The sequence below is a fragment of the Hevea brasiliensis genome, unplaced genomic scaffold, assembly GCF_030052815.1.
Source record: "Hevea brasiliensis isolate MT/VB/25A 57/8 unplaced genomic scaffold, ASM3005281v1 Scaf16, whole genome shotgun sequence".
Taxonomy (NCBI): domain Eukaryota; kingdom Viridiplantae; phylum Streptophyta; class Magnoliopsida; order Malpighiales; family Euphorbiaceae; genus Hevea; species Hevea brasiliensis.
The window spans coordinates 413,590-433,972 of NW_026614652.1; the positions used below are offsets into that span (position 1 = coordinate 413,590).

Consider the following 20,383-nt stretch of genomic DNA (forward strand, 5'->3'; position numbering starts at 1 on the left):
ACCTTATAGTATTGTCCACAAAACTAGAATATAGCCTATTTCTTCCAACAGTTAAGCATATAACAGCGCTGGTGTGACCTTTCATAGATGAGGCCAGTTCAAAAGAATTTGGGTTCTTAGTACTCCCTTTCCAAGCCAAAATGGAACCATCATGTAAACACAAAAAGGAAAAGGATTTGAATTCTTCTTTTCTTTTTTTTTTCTCCAGATCATATTTATGGTGATGATAAAAAAAATCACGTAGAAGAAAGATTCACAGCATAACAATTGAACACAATGCCATCAATGGGAGAGCAGCTTCCCAAAATCATAGGTATGAGCACACAAAAAACTTACGCTACATCAATACCTCACCCTTAAATTTAAGAACAATAAACAATAATAATGTGGCAAAAACCTAATGCATCATCTCAAAATTTCTACAAAATCGGGCGTCAATGATTAGAAGCTTATTGTATCCACTGGTAAACAAGTCAACAACTTAAAAAATAATAGATGCAATTCCCTGTGCCCTCGCAAAAAGCATATCAATAACATCAGCTACAGCTATAGCATTAACTTGCCCAACTGGTCAATCGAGATTAAATTCAACAGCTGTCTCAATGTTCCATTCCTGAAAGATCACACACAAAATGGCCATAAGCTCATAAGCAGAAACTAACCAAGCTAGACGAAGCGCTACAAGTCAGATGTAAACTAACCTTAACAATATTTGGCAAGCCTACAAATATCCAGGGGCCTTCACTGATTAAAGTCCCAATTTTGATACCAAGATTTATCACTCTTGTTGATTGACCAGTATTGCAGTCCCAAACATGTACTATTCCATCACTACTACCCGAGAAAAGCTTGTCAGATCTTGATGGAAGAGCAATCCCATAGACAGCCTATCATACAAAAAGTCACCAATGAAAATCAAACATTTATCCATAAGTTTACACAATAACTCCTCGTGCGCATAAGATTGTTTGCATGCAAAAGAAAACACAAATTATATAAAACATGAATGGATTACTAGAAAGTCAAAGAAAAATTCAACAAAATGATCACCTGTATGTGCCCCTTGAGCTTTGCCAATGTCGAAAACCAATCCCCGTAAAACCAGGAATGCAAGAACTGGCACCCATCTCCTTTATCACATTTGTCTGACATCCAGTTATTATAAAAGAGGTGGCAATTCTCTGTGCATGAACCTATAGGGGTTCCTATTACACTTTCCCATCATCCAGTAACGACAAACAACATTGTTGTGCGCAGGTCCTCCTCCAATGTACTTATTATTTATATATTTTGAAGGAATCAATGTTATTTAATAAAAAAATAATTATTTAATAAAAAAATAATATAATGGAGTATAAATAAATTAAAAAAAATTGTAGATGTCTATTTTATAAAAATTTATTAAACATATGAAGAAAAATTAAAAATAATCATATAATTCACATTGGCCATATTATAATAAAGCAAAAAAAAATTATTTAGGTCAATAATTAAAATTTAAAAGAAAATTAAAATTACGTAGATATATACATAAGAATTTTTCAAGAGAGTTGGGGCCATGGCCCACTAGCCCCTCCTTCTCTTTGCCCCTATATATGGACGTGCAGCTGCGTAGTTAATAATTAAACATTAATAGTTGATAAATAATTATGAAAGCCAATGAAAATTTATTAATTAATAAGACATAATCAATGCCCCTATAAAGTTGAAAGTTTAAGCTTTATTAATTATTTTTTTTATTAAGTGATCCATTGATGATATATCTTAACCCTAAAATAAAGAGTCTCTCCTCATCTAAACTTTTTATTATACAAAAAATAAAAATTAAAATATTGAAAATAACTTAATTTTTGTTTATTTTTAAAATGTAGAGAATAAATAAATCTTAAATTTTATTCTCTTTATTTATTTATTTTAAGATTAATTATTTTTATAATTAGTTTTTAAACACAGGAAAAAGGATCCTCTAGACTAATGCTAGTGATAAATATTGAGGTGCTATTTTACTTGCAGAACTCGATGGAAATCATAAATTTGTGGTCATACAAGTGGACAATTCAAAGAGTCTAATCAATAATAAGAATTTATTTGTATTAGTTTTTTTATGGGATTAATTTTAAACTTAAAACAAATCTAAGTTAAAATTGGCCAGATTTTACAAGAAATGATTTAATCAAGGCTTTTATATTAAAATTACTTGATTATCCCCAAAGACTCTTTTTTTTTTTTTTAAATTGCATACTAAATGCATTTGCAATTTAGGCATATGAACAAAGAATGGACCCATAACTCCCTCCGGTGAAAGAATCATAAATTCTAATTCCTTCTCTTCTCCTATCTTCTCTGTAAATATAATTTAAGGACGACAATGGGTAAGGTATTTACATATATTCATTCATTAAATTCTAACAAAATGAGTTTTGTTAGTATATGATCGAGTTTAAAATTCGTGTCAGTTGGAGTTTTCTATTAGTTGAATCTAAAAAATTAATTAAATATAAAAAATAGAGTAGTTTAAAATTCGTGTCAATTGGAATTTTCTATTAGTTTTCTATTAGTTTTATCATAGAGTAGATTGATAAGTTGTTCTTGCCGAATGATTCAATAAGCTTTTATATGGATTCATCATCTTTGTTATAGTTTCTATAGATAAGCTTCTTGAGCCATTCGGTCAAAAATAACTTATTAATTTGCTCCAAGATTTAATAGATATCCATCAAAATGTTGCAATCAGATATGCAGGATTACTAATGATGACCTCTATATTAAAAAATCTTTGTACACAGCCTTGTCTGCATTTATATTAGAGGTAAATTATAGTTTAATCTTTTTTATCTATTTTTAAATGTTAAAGGGATTATTTATCCCCAAGGATTTATTTGATATTTAAAAAAAAAAAATTGAAAGTCTATTTGATCTTTTTTAAAAGTTGAAGGGCTTAATTGGATTTCAAAATACTTAAAAAACTTATGACATAACTTTAATAGTTAAATAGGCCTTTCGCCTTTTGCCTTTTTTTAATTTTAAGTGATGTGACATATAAACTCAACTATTTAGTAATAAAAAATGAGCACATAAAGTATCTACGAAAATCACTATACCCAGACCTTAACTCGATTAATATTCCCATTACTCAAACCCATCCCAAACACGGTTAAAATTTATCCTCAACTAGCCCTACCTATCTGAAACTTGATTATTATTACCTGAAAAATAGTCAAATTAATTTAATTTTGTATATTTTAATTAATAATCTACATATTAATCATTTATATTTTAAAATTTTGATAATTATATAAAATATTTACATTCTATTTAGTGAAGTATAATATATAAAAATTTATAAATATTATTATAAAAAATTATTTTTTATTTAATTAATTATTTACATAAACGGATTCCCGTAACGGATATCTAGCATGCAAAATTGAACCCGTCATGAGTGAGTATTATTCTTTAAATCCGAATCTATCCCAAACCCATTTATATACTACGCAAACCCATTTTTATTAAGATTCAGTCAAATCAGGTACTTGTAAATACTCAACTTGTTGCCATCCCTACACCAACAAGAGCACACTTCTCCCAAATTCAACTTCAAAATTAAATAAAATTTTTATAATCTTTGAAAATTTAGTATTTTGTAAAAATTAAAATGATGAAATTAAATCGTAAAAAAGTAAAAACTTTTTAATGTGATTAGGCTGCTCAAAAATTCAATTTTTCCAATGTTGAAAATTCAAGAGCATAAATCCCATAGTAGAAAGTCTTCAGATTGGGTACACTTCAAAGTCACAAAAACCTTAATTGAGGGAATATCTAATTTTATAATATTTAATTATATCATAATTTTAAATAATAATTAATACTATATTATTTTATAGAATAAATATAAATAATATTAATTTATTATTAATAATACAATAATTAACATAAATAATTTATTTTTAATGTAATATTGAATTAATAAATGGTTCAATTTATTAAGCTACTTTACGAGCTTATTTAACAAGTGTGCTCATGAGCTCATAAATAAGCATACTCATGAATTTTAAGGCGTCGAGTATTGGTGAGCTCAAGTTCAATTTATCTATTAAATGTGCCTAAAATTTAAATTTAAACTCAGCTCATTTACAAATGAGTTGAACTTGAACCAAGTTTTTATTGAATCAAACCTTGAATAGTTTGTGAATAGCTCAACTTATTTATATACTAGTACTTTAATGGAAAAACATATAGTGATTTGTAATGAATAGCATCATGGCAAGCGGATCATTTAAAAAAAAAAGTAAAGAATTCTAGATTCGGCATTCATACAAGTAAATGTCAATACATTGCTCAGAATTTAGAATCAAGAATCAATGTTCCTATTTTCCTTTTTTTTTTTTTTTGGTTTTTGAAAAGAAAAGAGCCTTGAGCGCAGAAAGCATCCATATGATTTGAAAGATAAATTAAATCATTGAGCAAATAATCTATATAAATATGATAAAGTTAGTCTCTAAAATAAGTTTACCTAAAAGAAAGGGTGTCTAGTTAAAATATATATCTAAAGATGATAACCCAACATTACATATGCAAAAACCACTTTTCTCTTCCGCCCGAAGCTGGGAATCCTGAAGGACTTGAAGTAGTTCTTCAGCTCCTGCTTTCTCAATAACATCTGATTCATCCTCCTTAAGATATAGTTGATCACCTGTAATCAACCATAATATCATATATATGTTACCGTATGAATTTGAATGTCAGGATTTGATAAAGATTTAGATTTGATTTTAGCATAGATCATCATATTTGAATGTGATTTATTGTTTGGTTTGCTAAATTCATGAAATATTATTTAATTTATTAATTTGATAAATAACTTACAATATAAAATTCAAATAACATATCCATTTTGTCAAAATATTTCAAAGTTTACAATACTGAAATAAGGTGATTTCCACATTTATTAGTTTAATGTAAACACTTAAGGTAATTTAGTTTATGACTCTAATAAATTTTTCGAAAAACAGAAAAAGAAAAAATAAAAACACTTATATGTTACGAAATTAAATGTTACCTTTTAAAATTCCACCTTCCCAAAATAAGGTCAAGTTCATCCTCACTATCATCCATAGTAACATCAAGTTCCTGCACAATAAATTAAAGTTTCTAAAGGACAATATACAACAAAAGCAAAGCATGTATAAAGTTAAAAGAAATTAGGACTTAGCATATAAAGGAGAAAGCTTGGTGGGGCAAGAGAATAAAAGCTATTAGCAAAAAAAATCATACCTCTTTTCTTCATGTTGAACAATTGACTCATTGTTGCATTAAGGTCTGGAGATCCCATTAATTGATGGTAAGCATAATTTATTTTAAGTTCCTTTAGCTTTGGCATGCTTAAGGATCCATAAGAGAAAGTCTTCATCCCATTACAAGCACAAAATTTCAATTTTTCTAATAATGGAAATTCAAGAGCATAAATCCCACTGTAGAAACACTTGAGATTGGGTAAACTTCGAAGTTGCAAAGACCTTAATTGAGGGAACACAATTTTTTCCTTGCTTGCTTCTTCTTCTTCTTGTTCATCCTCTTTTGCAACTATTATTTCCTCCAACATATAGCAACTCTCTATATCTAGTTCCTGGAGTTGTACAAGACCCTTAGCCACAAAAACTGAGAATATGTTTCTCAAACTGGCACATATATGAACTTGTAGCTTTCTCAGCTTCCGAAAGCCAATGACATTTTCTGGAATTTTGGTGAATATGTTCATCAGTTTTGGTAGATCTGACAGTTGGACTTCTTCAAGATGAGAGAATGTTACAAAATATCCTACATCAGTATTCGTTCCTTGGCACTCAAACATCTCCATCAATGAACCACACCTACGCACAATAAGCTTTTCCAACTTTTGAAGGCACTCTATCAAATTGAACGGAATGAGATTCACCAAATTTTCACAGTTTTCAACTTCCAGAACACGTACATTGCTTAAATCGCCTTCTGATTGTTGACCATTCTCTATCCTTCTCAAAATTTTCTTGCAATGGATCAGTAATCTTGTCAACATCTGCAATGCTCATAATATCATGACCACAAAGTCAACAATTAAACACAAACATCCATTATAATTTGGGAATGCGAAATGTTAAGTATTAATTAACTTGATTATGCAAAATTACTAATTATTGAAGAGGTCTTTGGCCTAATGATAAGTGGTGCGGAGACTCAATTACCTTAAGATGTTACCTACTAGAACTATATTCTAAAATCCTAAATATAGGAAACTAAAGCCAGAGTAATTTTCCACCAATCAATTCTAATTTGTGTTAGTCTAAGAAAAGAGAGTCAGTCAAAAAGAAAAGGAGAGTTCACAACCTTAGGGAGAGTAGAATCATAATTGCAGAATAAAGTTATTAGAAAAGAAAACATACCACTTCTTTTTCAGTTGCATTAAGGTCTCCCATTAATGGATAGTTCTCATCACTTATTTTTAGTTTCTCTAGCTTTGGTAATTCAAGAGCATAAGTCCCACTGTAAAAACTCTTGAGGTTGGGTAAATTCGCAAATATCAGAGATTTTAGCTGAGGGAACACGATCTTGTTCATGCTTGCTTCTTGTTCTTCTTCATCCTCTTTCGCAATAATTTCCATCATCCTCTTGCAGCTAGTAACCTCTATTTGTTGGAGCTTTACTAGAAGTTTGGCAGAGTGAGGAGAGAAAAGATACGTTAAATTTTCACAAGAATTTACCCTCAACAGTTGCAGGTTTTGGAAGGCTGATATTTCTGGCGGAATCTTGAACCATATATGCATTAACTTAGATAAACTACTTAAATGCAACTCCTTTAAAGAATTGAGGATTCCAATAGTAGCATGGTACTCCTGAAGAATCAACCCGTCAAATGAAAATATCACTTCCAATGTATCAGATTTCTCCATTTTAAGGTTTTCCAAATTTTGAAACCCTTCAATCAATTTGGATGGAAATGCATAACATGTCTCTGTCTTCTCATCAATGTGGCTAACAGATGGATCCTCCTCGTTCTTGACTAGTGAGACCTTCCAAATCAACATATTATATTAATAGATAAATCCATTTACATAAGTATGTATTTAAAATGAATATGAATTTTATTGTAACTGAAAATTTATAAAATAAATTAAAAATAATATTAAATTCAAGTATCCATTTACTTCAGATACTCGTTTATTTGAATAGATCCTAATAGTAACACAAAGTACTTTTCCCATGTATATTTCTAAATTCTACATTATTAGAAATTCAAAAATGAAGCACATATATACCTCTTTGCTGGAAACATATTTTTGCTCTCTTCCTCCTTTTAGCAAACCTCGAACTATTGAGTTATGTGCATGCTTGCCATCAAATCCATTATTAGTATGATCAACACTTCTACTAAATGCCCATGAGCTTGAAGTAGCAAAACAAAATGTCTTCATATTGGGACAACCATACAAGTTCAATCGTTTTAACAGGGGAAAATCAAAAGAAACATGACTGTCAAGGCAAAAAGCCACCAGTTTTGGTAGTGTAACAAGTTCAAGTAAAGACAGGTTAGGAAACACTACTTCGTTTGTTCCCTTGTTTTTTTCTTGTTCTTGTCTTTCTGCAACAATGTATTCCATCCCAGAACATCCACGGATATTTAAATATTGAAGCTGCACCAATTGTTGGGCCACAGAGGGAGGAAAAATCACTTTTAGCGAATTACATGCACCCAAATGAAGGTTTTGCAAATTTGGTAATAGTAGCCAATTTGATGGAAGTAATATGGAAATTATTTCCGCTGGTTCAATACTTGATTGAAATTGTCCATTGTTCATTTGGAATGTACTCGGCTGTTTGATATCCTGTCAATAAACACCTTTATTAATAATAATGGATCTAACTCATCGAGGAATAATTCATTAATTGCTACTAATAATGCAAGGGTTAGCATTCAGCAATCTCAATACAACAATAAGAAATCAATGAGAACTTACAGTATTGATAAAAGGTGCTTGGAGAGTATATGAAAAAAATAAGAGTATTCATCTAAATATAATTTATCTGGTAGTGTTATTATTTCAATTTTTCAAATTAAAAAGAAATTACTTTTAAAGAAATAAAAATTGTGTTAAAAGTGATATAAATTAGTACGAAATTTATAAATTTTAAGGTTGACCGCTATTAAAATTAAACTCAAGATATACAAATTTATAAATAAGGACAAATTAAAAACATAAATGTGTTCAACTATTTTTAATTGTTCTAAAAAATGATATTGAAATGGATTTTACTACTTTATAATTTATGATAAACAGAAAAATTATTATAAAATTATTTTAATTGAATTCACGACTCAAATTTATTTAAATTCTAATAAAATATGATTCCAAATAGAATGTAAATATCATGCGCACACACACACACACATATGCATCTTAATATTAATTAATTTTTTCTGTATATGCTTCTAAATCATCTATACAATAACATTAAAATTGAAGCTTATGCTTACTGTTCATTTCCACAGTTCTTTAAACTGTGAAAGTTGCTTGCTTTTCCATTTTTGTCTTTATCATTTTCTTTTTCCTACAGGGAGGATTTTAACAAAACCAAATCCTATAGGATTAATATTAATTGTTCCCTTTTTTTTAAGGATTGATTTACTTTTATTGATTTGTGGAATTTTGTACATTTTATCATTAGACTTATTCAAGGATAATTATTAATAAAATAAAATTCACTTAATTCAAAATATAGGATAAAAACTTCTTATTAAGTATGTTTTGCATTTACAATAAATATCATTTAAAATTTATTCATAAAACAATATAAGTTGAAAAATTCAGTGCTTCAACATGACTTTATAATTTATAATTGAACTTTTAAAAAAATTATAATTTAAAATCACTGAAAATCATGTGAAAAATGCATGTAAAATAATGGTCAATGAGCAATATATGATATGACCATAAGCTAAAAATATTATGATAGTTTGGTGCAATTTCTAAGTTTAAAACATTAAAAATTAGTTATTTTGTGTCAGAATTTCATATGGAACTTTAAAATTATTATCCACAATTGAATTATTAATAAAAAATTATTCCAAATAGAATATATGTGTGTGTGTTAATTTTTAAACCTCGAAGATTAAAAATAAGCACATACCTTTTTGCTGGAGACATTTTTTCGCTCCCTACCTCTTCTTACCAACCCTTGAGTAATTGAGCTTCTTGGACACATGATTTTCTTGCCACCAATAAGGTCAATTTGATCAAAACTTTTATTCAGTGATGTTGAGCCTGGAATTGCAGCACAAAGTGTCTTCATTTCGGGACAACTAAGTAAATTCAATTGTTCTAATGAGAGCCAGTCAAAAGAAATATGACTATCAGGACAAACAGCCACTAGCTTTGGTAGCTTCCAAAGATCAAGCAAAATTAGTTTAGGAAACACTATTTTGCTTATTCTCTTGTTTTTTTCTTCTTCTTGTTCTTCTGCAACAATAAATTCCATCTCAGAACATCCATGGATAATCAGCTTTTTAAGTTGCACCAGTTGTTGGGCTATAGCGGGAGGAAAAACCACTTTTAGAAAACTGCAACTATCCAAGTTTAGCTCCTGCAAATTTGGCAGTCGTGGACAAAGTGATGAAAACAATGTAGAAAACATTTCCACTAGTCCAATCCTTGCTTGATATTGGGGAAGCTCAGTTTCTGTCCCATTGTTCATTTGAGATGCACTTGGCTGTTCCATATCCTGTTTAGCAAAATATGTTGTTCATATAATGGATGTTAGTCATGCATCATTTTATTTGGCAACTTCTCATGTGTGGAATATTAGAATTCAATTCTTTTAAATTAAACAAGATATGATTTTATAAAAATTTAATTCACTTAATCAAAAAAGCTATAATAGCTCATTAACACACCCTATTTAGAATGATTCTATTTCCATTCCATCCTTTTATAGATGCAATCCATATTTAAATTTTAACAAGTTATATTAATAAAAATGGCCTTAAATTAAAATATCTCTTTCTCATGAAATTAATTAGTCCCACCCCCATTTAAAGTAAACTTGTTTATTTAATCGTATAATGTGAGGGTAATTAAATTAGTGAACTAAAGATGTATAAATAAATTTCAGCACACTATTGAAAGTCATACATTAAATATATGTTTTTGCATAATTTAATGATCAATTAATATTGATGATGTAGAACAAAGAACAAACAAGGACCAATCCTTGGAAAAGAGAACTAATTCTCAATAATTTTATTAACTAACTCTCAATAATTTTATTAATCCCAATAATAATCACAGTCAATCTCCTGAATAATAGAAAATGAGCTCTATTTATAGAGCTTACAACCCTAATCAATTTAGGAATAGAAACCCTAACAAAAACTAATTAAGAATACTAAACAAGATAAAATAGAAAATAATAGACCTAATAATAATAAAATTCCTAGACAATAAAAAATCTTTAGATTTCCTAATTATGTAATAATTAAAATTCCTCAATAAAACTCTATACTGCATCAATTGACTTTGTTAATCTAGCTTCTTGCAACCAAGATTTTTGAAAAGATAAAAGCTTACCTTGCAGGTCAATGATTTGTTGATGATGAAACCATGGAATTTTGGAAGGTGATCCAGCCTCAAATCCTTAAGTTCAGGAAACTCAATCTCATCATCCACTTCGTTTTTGTTGAAAATTCCCTCCATCTCTTCGCACCCCGCTATAAATATGCTATGAAGTTGTCTCAATCCTCTAGCCATGGATAGTGGAATGAAGTACTTCAACTTACCACATGAACGAATTTTTACTTCTCTCAAGTTCCTGAAGTATGAAAGCCGTATTTCTTGTGATCGTGGAACCCTCTCTAATGCATCAACTAAGAATTCTTGTTCAACACATTCATCAACTGATGATCTCTTCAAATCTGGAAAACCATAATCTTCTAGCTCGTAGAGAACTTTCTTCAAATTTTGCACTTCTACCAAATTCAAGACTTCAGTTTTCCACATCAACAAAGCAAAGATCCCATTTTCTTTAATATCATTAGCTTCTCCTTCAAGATGCAACACATTCACTGCGTCTCTGTCAACTAATGATCCATATGCATACTTGTGACCTATAAAAATTTTAAATCTTATTAAGTTTCTAAAGACTGAATCTTTAGGCAAAATGGAGGCTTTTGGCACAGTAATTTCCAATGCAGTTATATGATGGGTCTCTAGCTCACTGAGGCTTGCATTGATTTTGTCTACATCCTTGGATTCCCACTTCATCATGAACTTGTCTGTCACATACAACTCTTCTAGTTTGGACAGCCCTAATAATACACCTGGCGGAATGTATCGAAGGTTAATGACCCTCCTCAAGTCCAGCAACCTTAGATTTTTTAGTAGTCCAATTTCTTCAGGCAACTCCCATAAATAACCAGTATCAATTTCGAGTATTTCTAGTTTCACTAGAGCCCCAATGGTATGTAACTGTCCTGACTTAAACTTCACAAGACGTAAGGTTCGAAGATTCTTGAGGACATCAAGTGATTGTGGCATTGATGGGATACCCAAAGCCAAAGCTAGAACTTTGAGTTCTTTCATCCCTTCAAAAACATTGTTTGGAAGGCTTTGTGATTGACAATCATATGAAAGCTGTAAGAGTTCAAGCTTCGGACACTCCAAATCATTAGGGTGCCCATTGATTTTTTCACACACAAGTGAAATTGCAGTGCAATTTTTGTACCCAGCTTTCTCTCGCCACTCCTTCATTCTAGCATCACTTTGTATCGTGTACCAGTGCTTATCACTAGAGCCAATTGAAATGGCTACATCACGGACAAGATCATGCATTTTGACAGAGTCATACCATTTGTTATCACCTTCAAGCAATAAAAATGATCCTTTAAGTACGTCAATAAGCGCGTAGACCCTATCTCTTGCTTGATGCACATTATCAACATTCTTAAACAACCGCAGGCCCATTCCATATCTAACCAAATCTTCAACCCGAATATTGAAATCTTCAGGGAACAGGCTACAAAGCAAAAAACACAACTTGGCCTCTTCATGTTCCAAGAACTTGTAACTTAATTCAATTTTGGAAAACACATCTCCTGATATGTCTTGTAGGTTAGAATTCTTTAGCTGTCCAAGCGCATCATCCCAAATGTTTCTCCTTTTGTTTTTTAATGCCTTTGCAATGTTTACAATGGCAATAGGTAAGCCTCCACATTCATTTGCAATCTCAGTTGCTGTATGATGCAAATGATGGTCAATGGAAATGCCTGCCATCTCTCCAAAAAGATCCCAAGCTTCTTCATTTGTTAAAACATCCACAGGGAAATTCTTTTCACTTCCCATTTTATTACATACATCTTTGTTACGTGAAGTCAACATAATTGTGTGTCCCTTCCTCTCTCCCATTGAAGGAAGTCCTATTTTTTCAAAATCCAACTCGCTCCAAACATCATCCAATATTAAGAGGATCGTCTTACCACAGTTTATAAGCCTCTGACGAAGCTTGCCTGCTCTTGTTAACTCACTCTCATCGTCCAATTTCAAACTCAGGCAAGATGCAATGTCACCTTGTATCTTTTTGATATTAGGAGTTTGGGACACTACTGCCATCGCAACCTCATCAAACAATTTCTGTCTTTCAACTTCTTGCGCAAGCTGTTTTACCATTGTGGTTTTACCCACACCACCAATTCCACATATACTGATCATGCTAAGCTTGTCATCCTTCAAGGCCTCCCAGACTTCATTCTTTATTGATTCCCTTGATTCAAAATCCCTAATACCTTCAGTTATGAAGGTTGATCCTATCTTTGGTGGAGGACCAGGATGGCTTATTTCATCGAATTTTGCAGCTTCTTGGAGCAGACCAAGAACCTCTTTTGTCATCTCCTTAGCTTTCCTACTCAACGAATAAAGCGACTTTGGATCTGGACACAGCCCATTCAAACGCTTGTTGATCACTTCAATATCATTTTCAAGAAATTCTTTGCCCTTTTGATTGATGTCATCCACCTCCTTTTGCCACCGAATTACAGACTCAGCAATAATTTCCAAGTTCCTTTCGGCCTCATCCACACGTGGGTCCACCTCAGTTGCCTTCTTATCAACCAGTTTCTGAAGCTCCTTTTCCAGATTTTTTATGTTTGTATTATAGGAAATTAGGTGGCCAATCAGTCGAGCAATAGAAGACAACAAGGTTTTTGCAATTTCACCAATTGTAATAACATACTCCATTCTGTCACCCTTTCTCTATATCTAGAATACACCTTGATCTGAAACATTTATGCACATCGAGAACAGTAAAACAAGAGAAAAACATAATTAGCATCTGCAGAAAAGCGAGTAAATCAAACTTGCAAATATAACAGAAAATGGCTTTATCAAACAAGTGCAGTGAGAACAGTAAACCAAGGGATAAAAATAAGACATTGAATGTCACACTTGATCTTCCTCTGCTAAGTTACATAACTAACACAGAAAAACTATTAAATTTATATTGCAATACCTTACCTCTATTTTAAATACGTATATAAAAAGAGAGAGAGAGAGAGAGAGAATATGCTAAATTCACAAATCTTATTTCAAATCCAAACATTTAGAGAAGCAGAAAAAAAAATTGAAAACAATGAAAATAAAATTTTCCTAATTTGGACCACACCCAAAGGCTGTCTGCATACCTCCATTTCAAAATGGAGGATTAGGCTCTTGTAGCTCTTAACATGTTATCTAGAAGCCTTTAAAATTCTGTCAAAATTTTGGCAACGTCTACCCTAAAACAGGACTGTTCCCCTGTTAAAAACAAGAACAACGATATATATTACAATTCCTTAACAAAAAGGAACTCAATCTCAACATGCAACAACAAATTTTAAAAATGCTCATCTAAGCCTACAAGTTAAAGTCTACATCCTTCATCAACAAATTACAAGTCCACAGTACATAAGTCCACAGCTCCCAAGGATGGATAATTCTCCAAGTCCAGTTTGGGTCCAAGTTAGGGTATTCATAACTTTAAACTTGACCCATGGGAAAAACCCAAAATGATCCTCATTTGAGTTATTTACTATCCACACATAAATTAATTATGAATGAAACAAACATTTATATAGCAAAAAGGATAACTAAAATCTATTGCAGAAAGTTAAATACAAAAAGACAAAAATTAAGAAAAACAAAATTAAACAAAGAGAAATTTAACAAATGTTTCAAGTCCCTCAAATTAATATATAAGCACAAAGAACTGATTTAAAAAAATAAAGTAAAAAAAACTCCTTTCATTGACTTGAACCTACCATTAACTCTATTATAATCATACATGCACTGCAATTTCACAAAAGAGCCACATTATTCATGCACTAATAAATAAGTCCAAAACACAAATGTGACTGGCCCCTTGATAAGGTCTCTGACTGCCTAATACCTAGATTATTGATGACAAGAATGAAAGGATAAAAAAAAAGGCTTCAAAGAGCCAAATCTAGCCTGAAGATGCTTTAACAAGGACTCCCTCTCAAACTAAAACAATCAGTTTAAAAAAACGCAAGGTGATAACCATAATTACTAAGCAGCCATAACCTAATACACCAATCCTCTTCTTCATGAAAGATCACAAAGCCTGCCGGTCATAAAATAATGTAGAAAAGTCCATCAATCCAAACCAATATTACATGAAAAATTGCAAAATGCTGTAAATTTAAATTTCCAACACTTTATTAAAGAAAAATTATGCTGCATTACCATAATAGAAAAAATATTATCATCTTTAAGTATAACCATCATTATAATGTGTGTATTAGTGACGTCAGTGAAAGAGAGATAAAGACAGACCCAAACTATATAAATTTTCAATCCTAATAGATCATGAACAAAAATCTGGTAGGCTACCCACACAAACAAAGGTATGATGGTGATTAAGCTGCTATATTTCACAAACACTATGCGATTTTCGAAATTGGTACAATCAATAAAAATCTATTTAACAGGTCATTTCAATGGTTGTAAAATGGAAGTTAAACCACATATGTTCATGTAATGTACATATATTTTCACATTTTCATACAAGAAGAAATGAAGAATTTTAAAAACAAACATGAAATTCACTAGCATGGTCATGGCAACCAGAGTGATGTCTCAACCTTTCACCTCCATCAATGACTCCAATCACGGTAGCAGAGAAAGAATTTCAAGATGATAGAAAACTGATTGCAAAATTCACAGATTAGAATTCTCTGGTTTTATCGCAACTAGGTCAACAGTATTAAAGGGAGGGAAATTTTGCATACACATGGAAAATCAATAACACTGCAAACTACGATTTGTAGAACAACCAAAATTAAGAAAATCAAAAGGAACTAATATATGAAATTGACCAAAAAGGTGCGAAGGAAGAGGACATTTGAGCAACAGATAATACAGTATACGATTTTTAAGAAATGTGATCTCCTTTCTCCAAAATAAATAAATATATCTAATAGAGGGAGATCAAATAAGCTTAAACAAGATAAATGGGTTACAAACTTTTACTAATTGAGTTTAGAAGGCACGTCAATGGAGCTTTGAAGTACGAAATTAGGCTTTGCAACCTCCAAAATTGTCTTCTTTGGGTCTGAATCAGAAGAGAGGCAACCAAAATTTTGCATCAAAAGCTTTTATTACCATAAGAAATAGGCAAGAGACAATAGTATGTCCCCTTCTCTTCACTGATTTTGCGTTTTTTGGCAAGTTGAAAACAAACTCTGTTTAATCAAGGCTAGGAGAGAAGGATTGGAAAGGGTTTAATCAAAGCAAGAAAATCAAAACTTATAATGGATTTATCAAACAAGCGTGTGTCTGCTTGATTAGCACAATGAGAGGATCATTGAGTGCAGCAAAATCAACCATACACAAAAAGGCAAGAATTAAAGACAGACAAATAGACAATACCTAAGAGATGTGTCAAAAAGATCGTTCATTTCAATGCAGGGTCTTTGTCCATACTTGCAAATTGAAATAAATAACATATAGAATGATTTAATTTAAATATAGAATAAATTACAATTAAGGCTCCGTTTGTGTCAAAGAAAATAATTTGTCTGTAGAGTTTGGAATTAACTCCAAGAAAAAAAAAATTGGGTGGTCTATGGATAGAAAATTTGGATTTTGGAATCAAACTTCTAGAATGGCATACCAAGTGTATGACATTAAACCCAAAATAAATAAATAAATAAATAAATAACAATAACACTTCCAAAACTAAAATTGAGAAGAGCAGAAAGGTGCTAAGTTACAGAGCGACGGTGGCAGAAGCTTCTTTGTGGCAATAAAGTTTCTTGGAATAGTGCCATTGCAGCATATTTATCCAGAGGACCGGTTTGTGTTGGTTCCACTGCTGGGCTCTGTGATTCAAGGGATTTTATTAGCCTCAGAAGCAGAGAAGCTCCGCTCTATGAATGTGTTGCTCTATACGGCCACGTAGCCACATAACTTTAAGAAAGGAGGGCGCGTCCTGAAAGCTGAATCTTGGTAGATTGAAATGGGTTTGAACAGACCTCAAAATCTCAGCAATGGAGTCTCCACCAGATGGATTTCTATCTTATGCAGAGGAATAAAAATGAAAGGAAAAACAAATTAATATATATATCATCAGGGAGACATTATTATTATTATTTTACATTAATTAACAAACTTAGTCTAATTTTAATAAAAAAAATCAATTTATTAAATAAATTTTGAATTTACGAATCAAAATTTTGTTAAAAACAAATTAGAAATTAACATCTAAATTTGGCTATGTTAAATAGACGATTGTTCAAGACAAGATCTAAAATCTCAAGAGTAAATATGCAATCTGGGTTTGGACTGATTATGGTTCTGCATAAAATCTTCTCGATACGACTATTTTGCCCACTTTCAAGAAACCCAAATTGCCAATCATGTCATTTCCTATAGATATCTCACTAATATATTGGACTGGAGCTTTAAGATGAATGGGCAAGCTGGAGCTTTGAATCTTTCTTCTCTGCCTTCGCTTCTGGATGATCAAAAAAGGAAGCATATGAGTTAACAATGAGGTTCGCAATTTCATCAAATTTTCTTGCAATTATCACAATATCCTTTGCTATCTTCCATGCGATTAGAAAAATTAAGAACATTGATACAATAGAAGATTGGGAGTTGGATACTGGTCCTTATCGATACTGTTATCAAGAACTCAAGCAGCAACCAATGGTTTCATTAGTCAAGCAAATTTCAAATGAATCTAAACAAGGCCTGCGCGAATACGTATTAGAAATCATAAGCATTGGAAAACTTTCATCACTGAAAATCTGGTTCAATTGCTGGTTTGTGTCGGCGAAGATATGTTTTTCTTGTCATTTATGATTATATGACTAAAGGGATTTAGATGTAGGAATAGGGGTAACTACAGCTCAAGAACCGTCGATTCAAGTTCAAAGAAATCATTGGGAGATGGTTCGAGAGCTGCCGATTTCACTTTAAGCCTTGGTTAAAATGGTTTGATATTTTGGAGTGGTTTAGAGGGCAATTTAGGGTACTTTAGAGCGATTTGAATAAAAAAGAAATTAATATAAAAAATCTTTCAAATAAAATAAAATAAGAAAAGAAGCAAATGAAATTGTTTGTGTTTTGAAAAAAAATTAATAAAAAATGTGTAAGACTTAATTAAAGAAAAAGTTATAGAAATGAAAAAAAATAAAATTAATTTTAGTTTAAAAAAATGGTGGGTTGGAGTATTTTATAAAGTTACAGTAATTTACCGGGGAATTAAAGAGAATTTTGAAAATAATTATGTAGAGAATTTGAGATTTGTACGAATGAAAAAAGGATGAATCGGAATATTATAGAGTTATTGTAAATTTAAGTCCAAAATTATGCCTAAAAGTTGTTTTTTTGGCTGTTATTAGGGACAAAAAGTAATTTTACAATAATTTTTTTAAAATGTATTATAGTAACGGTAAGAAAATGACAATAATTTCTTTTTTAAAAAACTTTAAATGACCCAACGAATGTCATTTGTTGCAAGAGACCTAGGGCTTGCTTGGCAACTAGGCCTTGTGCCTAGCTTCTTGGTTGGGCATTAGGCCTAGCTATTGGCAAGCATGGTTTCTTCAAATTGAATTGCAAATTCGATTTAGTTCAGAATGAAAATTCACGATTCCATAATTTCTTGAACTTGAATCAAACAATGGGACACGATTTCGATTCGATTTGATGATATTTTTTAATTTAACCGCTTTCGGTCTGGGTTTGATCAGTCTAGTTCTGATTCTAGTTCGGTTCTAGTTCTAAACTGAGCCACTCTCACAGAGGAGTTTATGCATTAGACGCCAAGCTATTGTGGTCAAAAACAACATGGTTGTTGTTGATGTCTTTGAACTCGAAATCTTGAATAATGTCGAATTCAACAGCTAAAAAGTGATTTTGACCGCTTTCAGTCCGGTTTGACCAATCTAATTCCAGTTCGATTCTAGTTTCGAACCAAACCAAGTCACTCTTACATCGAAGCGTACGCATTAGACTTCAAGCTATTGCGGTCAATTCCAATATGGTTGTTATTGATGTCTTTAAACTCGAAATATTGAATAATGTCAAGTTCAATAACTAAAAGGTGATTTTCGAGGTTAACTAATTAATCACTTGCATTGAGAGCCTTTGGATCCTTCCTAAACCCAAATTGCAAAGAACAATTAGGTAAATGAAGGCCAAGATACTAAATATGGAGAGCCTTCAAATCCTTTGAATTTGAGATTGTGAAAGCAAGGTCATAACTACCAAATTACTACTATATACTAAAAGATGACAACTTTTTACTCTTCTTAAGAATAATGAAAGGTCCCTTTTACTCTTTCTACTTATTTACTTCAGAGTTCATTGGCTATTTGGGCTTAGTATTTGGTTTCTGTTTTTCCCTTTTCCTTCCTTGCTTTTTTTTTTCTTTTTTATTTCTTTACTTCTTTCTTTTATTATTATTTTTTCTCTACAAACATACTTAGGCTTATTTTTTCAATAATAGATACCTTGACATTTTTTCTGACTTCTTATTTTTTTCTTGCAAGTTTTTCTTTAGTTTTTTTATAATTTTTTTTAAAAAAAAATCATTTATTCTTTTATTATAAAAATATCAATTGCTTTTTAATTTTTTAAAATATTTTTAATTTCAATTTATTTTAAATCTTCAATCATTCAACTATAATTTATATAACCATTTAAATTATTCTTATCTTATTTTTTATACTAATTTAATTTTTTGTTTAACTTATTTAACTATTTAATTATTATATTTATGCTAATTATTATTATTATTAAATAGTAAGCCTAGCTTTTTTGTTTTTTTCTTAATTTTTTTCTTTCTTTTAATTTTCATTTTTAATTTTTTATTAAATTTATACTAATTGTTATTATTTTTATTAAAATATTTTTAAATATTTTTTTTTAAATTTATACTATAACATTAAAACCAAAAGAGCCATTGTTCCTATAGCAGTACCACACTATTTTTCTGTCTCAAAGCCCAATACTATTATTGACTTTTTACAATAGTAATTTTTATTAGTATTATTTTGTTTCTATTATATGTTTGTTTTAATTTTATTTTTTATTTTAATTTTTTAATTCATTTGACACTAATTATTATTGAAATTTGAAATCCCACAGTTTTAAATATTTTTAACCTTTATTTTAATTTTTTATTAGGCGTTAGAAATCTCCTAATCATCTGTTGCCATCTTTTGTTAACAAATTTTCTTCTTCGTGCCGATCCTCTTTCTCTCGATTTTGAAGGTAGAAACAGAGCATAGAGGCAAGGCAGCGGTTATAGATTTTCGCCCAACTCTGTTGGGATGACGAAGATACTGTATAGTACATTTGGAATTCTATGGCAGCATTTGACATAGAACGACAAACCAATCATGTAAGGATGGCGCATGATGATTAGAACTATGCTAAAGTGCACTGTTGAGTGTTTAAAATTATTGTGATTTTTTCGATGTAATTTTTTTCTAAACTTTTTTTCATAAACCAAATCATTCTTAATGAATAAATAATACAAATTTATTAGAAAAAATAATGTAACAAATTTAATATTAGTGAAAATAAAACTTACGACCTCAAAAATCTTATGGTCATAATTTGGCCATAAATTTTAATTAATAACTATTATCGGATATCTTTAAAGATTAGATCAATCAAGTTAATTCAAAAAAAAATTAATGCTATTAACCAAAAATAAATATATCAAATTCGACTTTTTGAGATCAATTTCTCTGTTGCAGTGATATTTTAAGTGTCGTTTTCCCGACTAAATTGAGAAGAGTAAAATGATATTTCTGTATAAGAAAAGAGCAATAACAAAAAGGAGTACT

The 20,383-nt window shown here is 30.7% G+C and overlaps 1 protein-coding gene across 4 annotated transcripts; it reads right to left on the reverse strand.

Moving 5' to 3' along the window:
- Positions 1-4,435: 4,435 nt before the first annotated feature.
- LOC110669894 (uncharacterized) lies at positions 4,436-17,367 on the reverse strand. Of its 4 annotated transcripts, none has more exons than XM_058141593.1 (7): positions 16,292-17,367; positions 10,599-13,297; positions 9,163-9,753; positions 7,293-7,859; positions 6,420-7,046; positions 5,275-6,055; positions 4,436-4,693 (listed from the first exon to the last, which is right to left on the reverse strand). In XM_058141593.1, the coding sequence occupies exons 2-7, from the start codon at positions 13,257-13,259 to the stop codon at positions 4,530-4,532; spliced, it is 5,391 nt and encodes a 1,796-aa protein (XP_057997576.1). In that variant the 5' UTR covers positions 13,260-13,297; positions 16,292-17,367; the 3' UTR covers positions 4,436-4,529. The 4 variants fall into 4 exon arrangements, 3 of the variants coding, with proteins under 3 accessions (XP_057997576.1, XP_057997577.1, XP_057997575.1); XM_058141594.1 differs by lacking the exon at positions 16,292-17,367 and adding an exon at positions 15,948-16,238; XR_009146565.1 differs by lacking the exon at positions 16,292-17,367 and adding an exon at positions 5,060-5,130 and having other exon boundaries at positions 4,452-4,693; positions 10,599-15,532.
- Between the last annotated feature and the right edge of the window lie 3,016 nt (positions 17,368-20,383).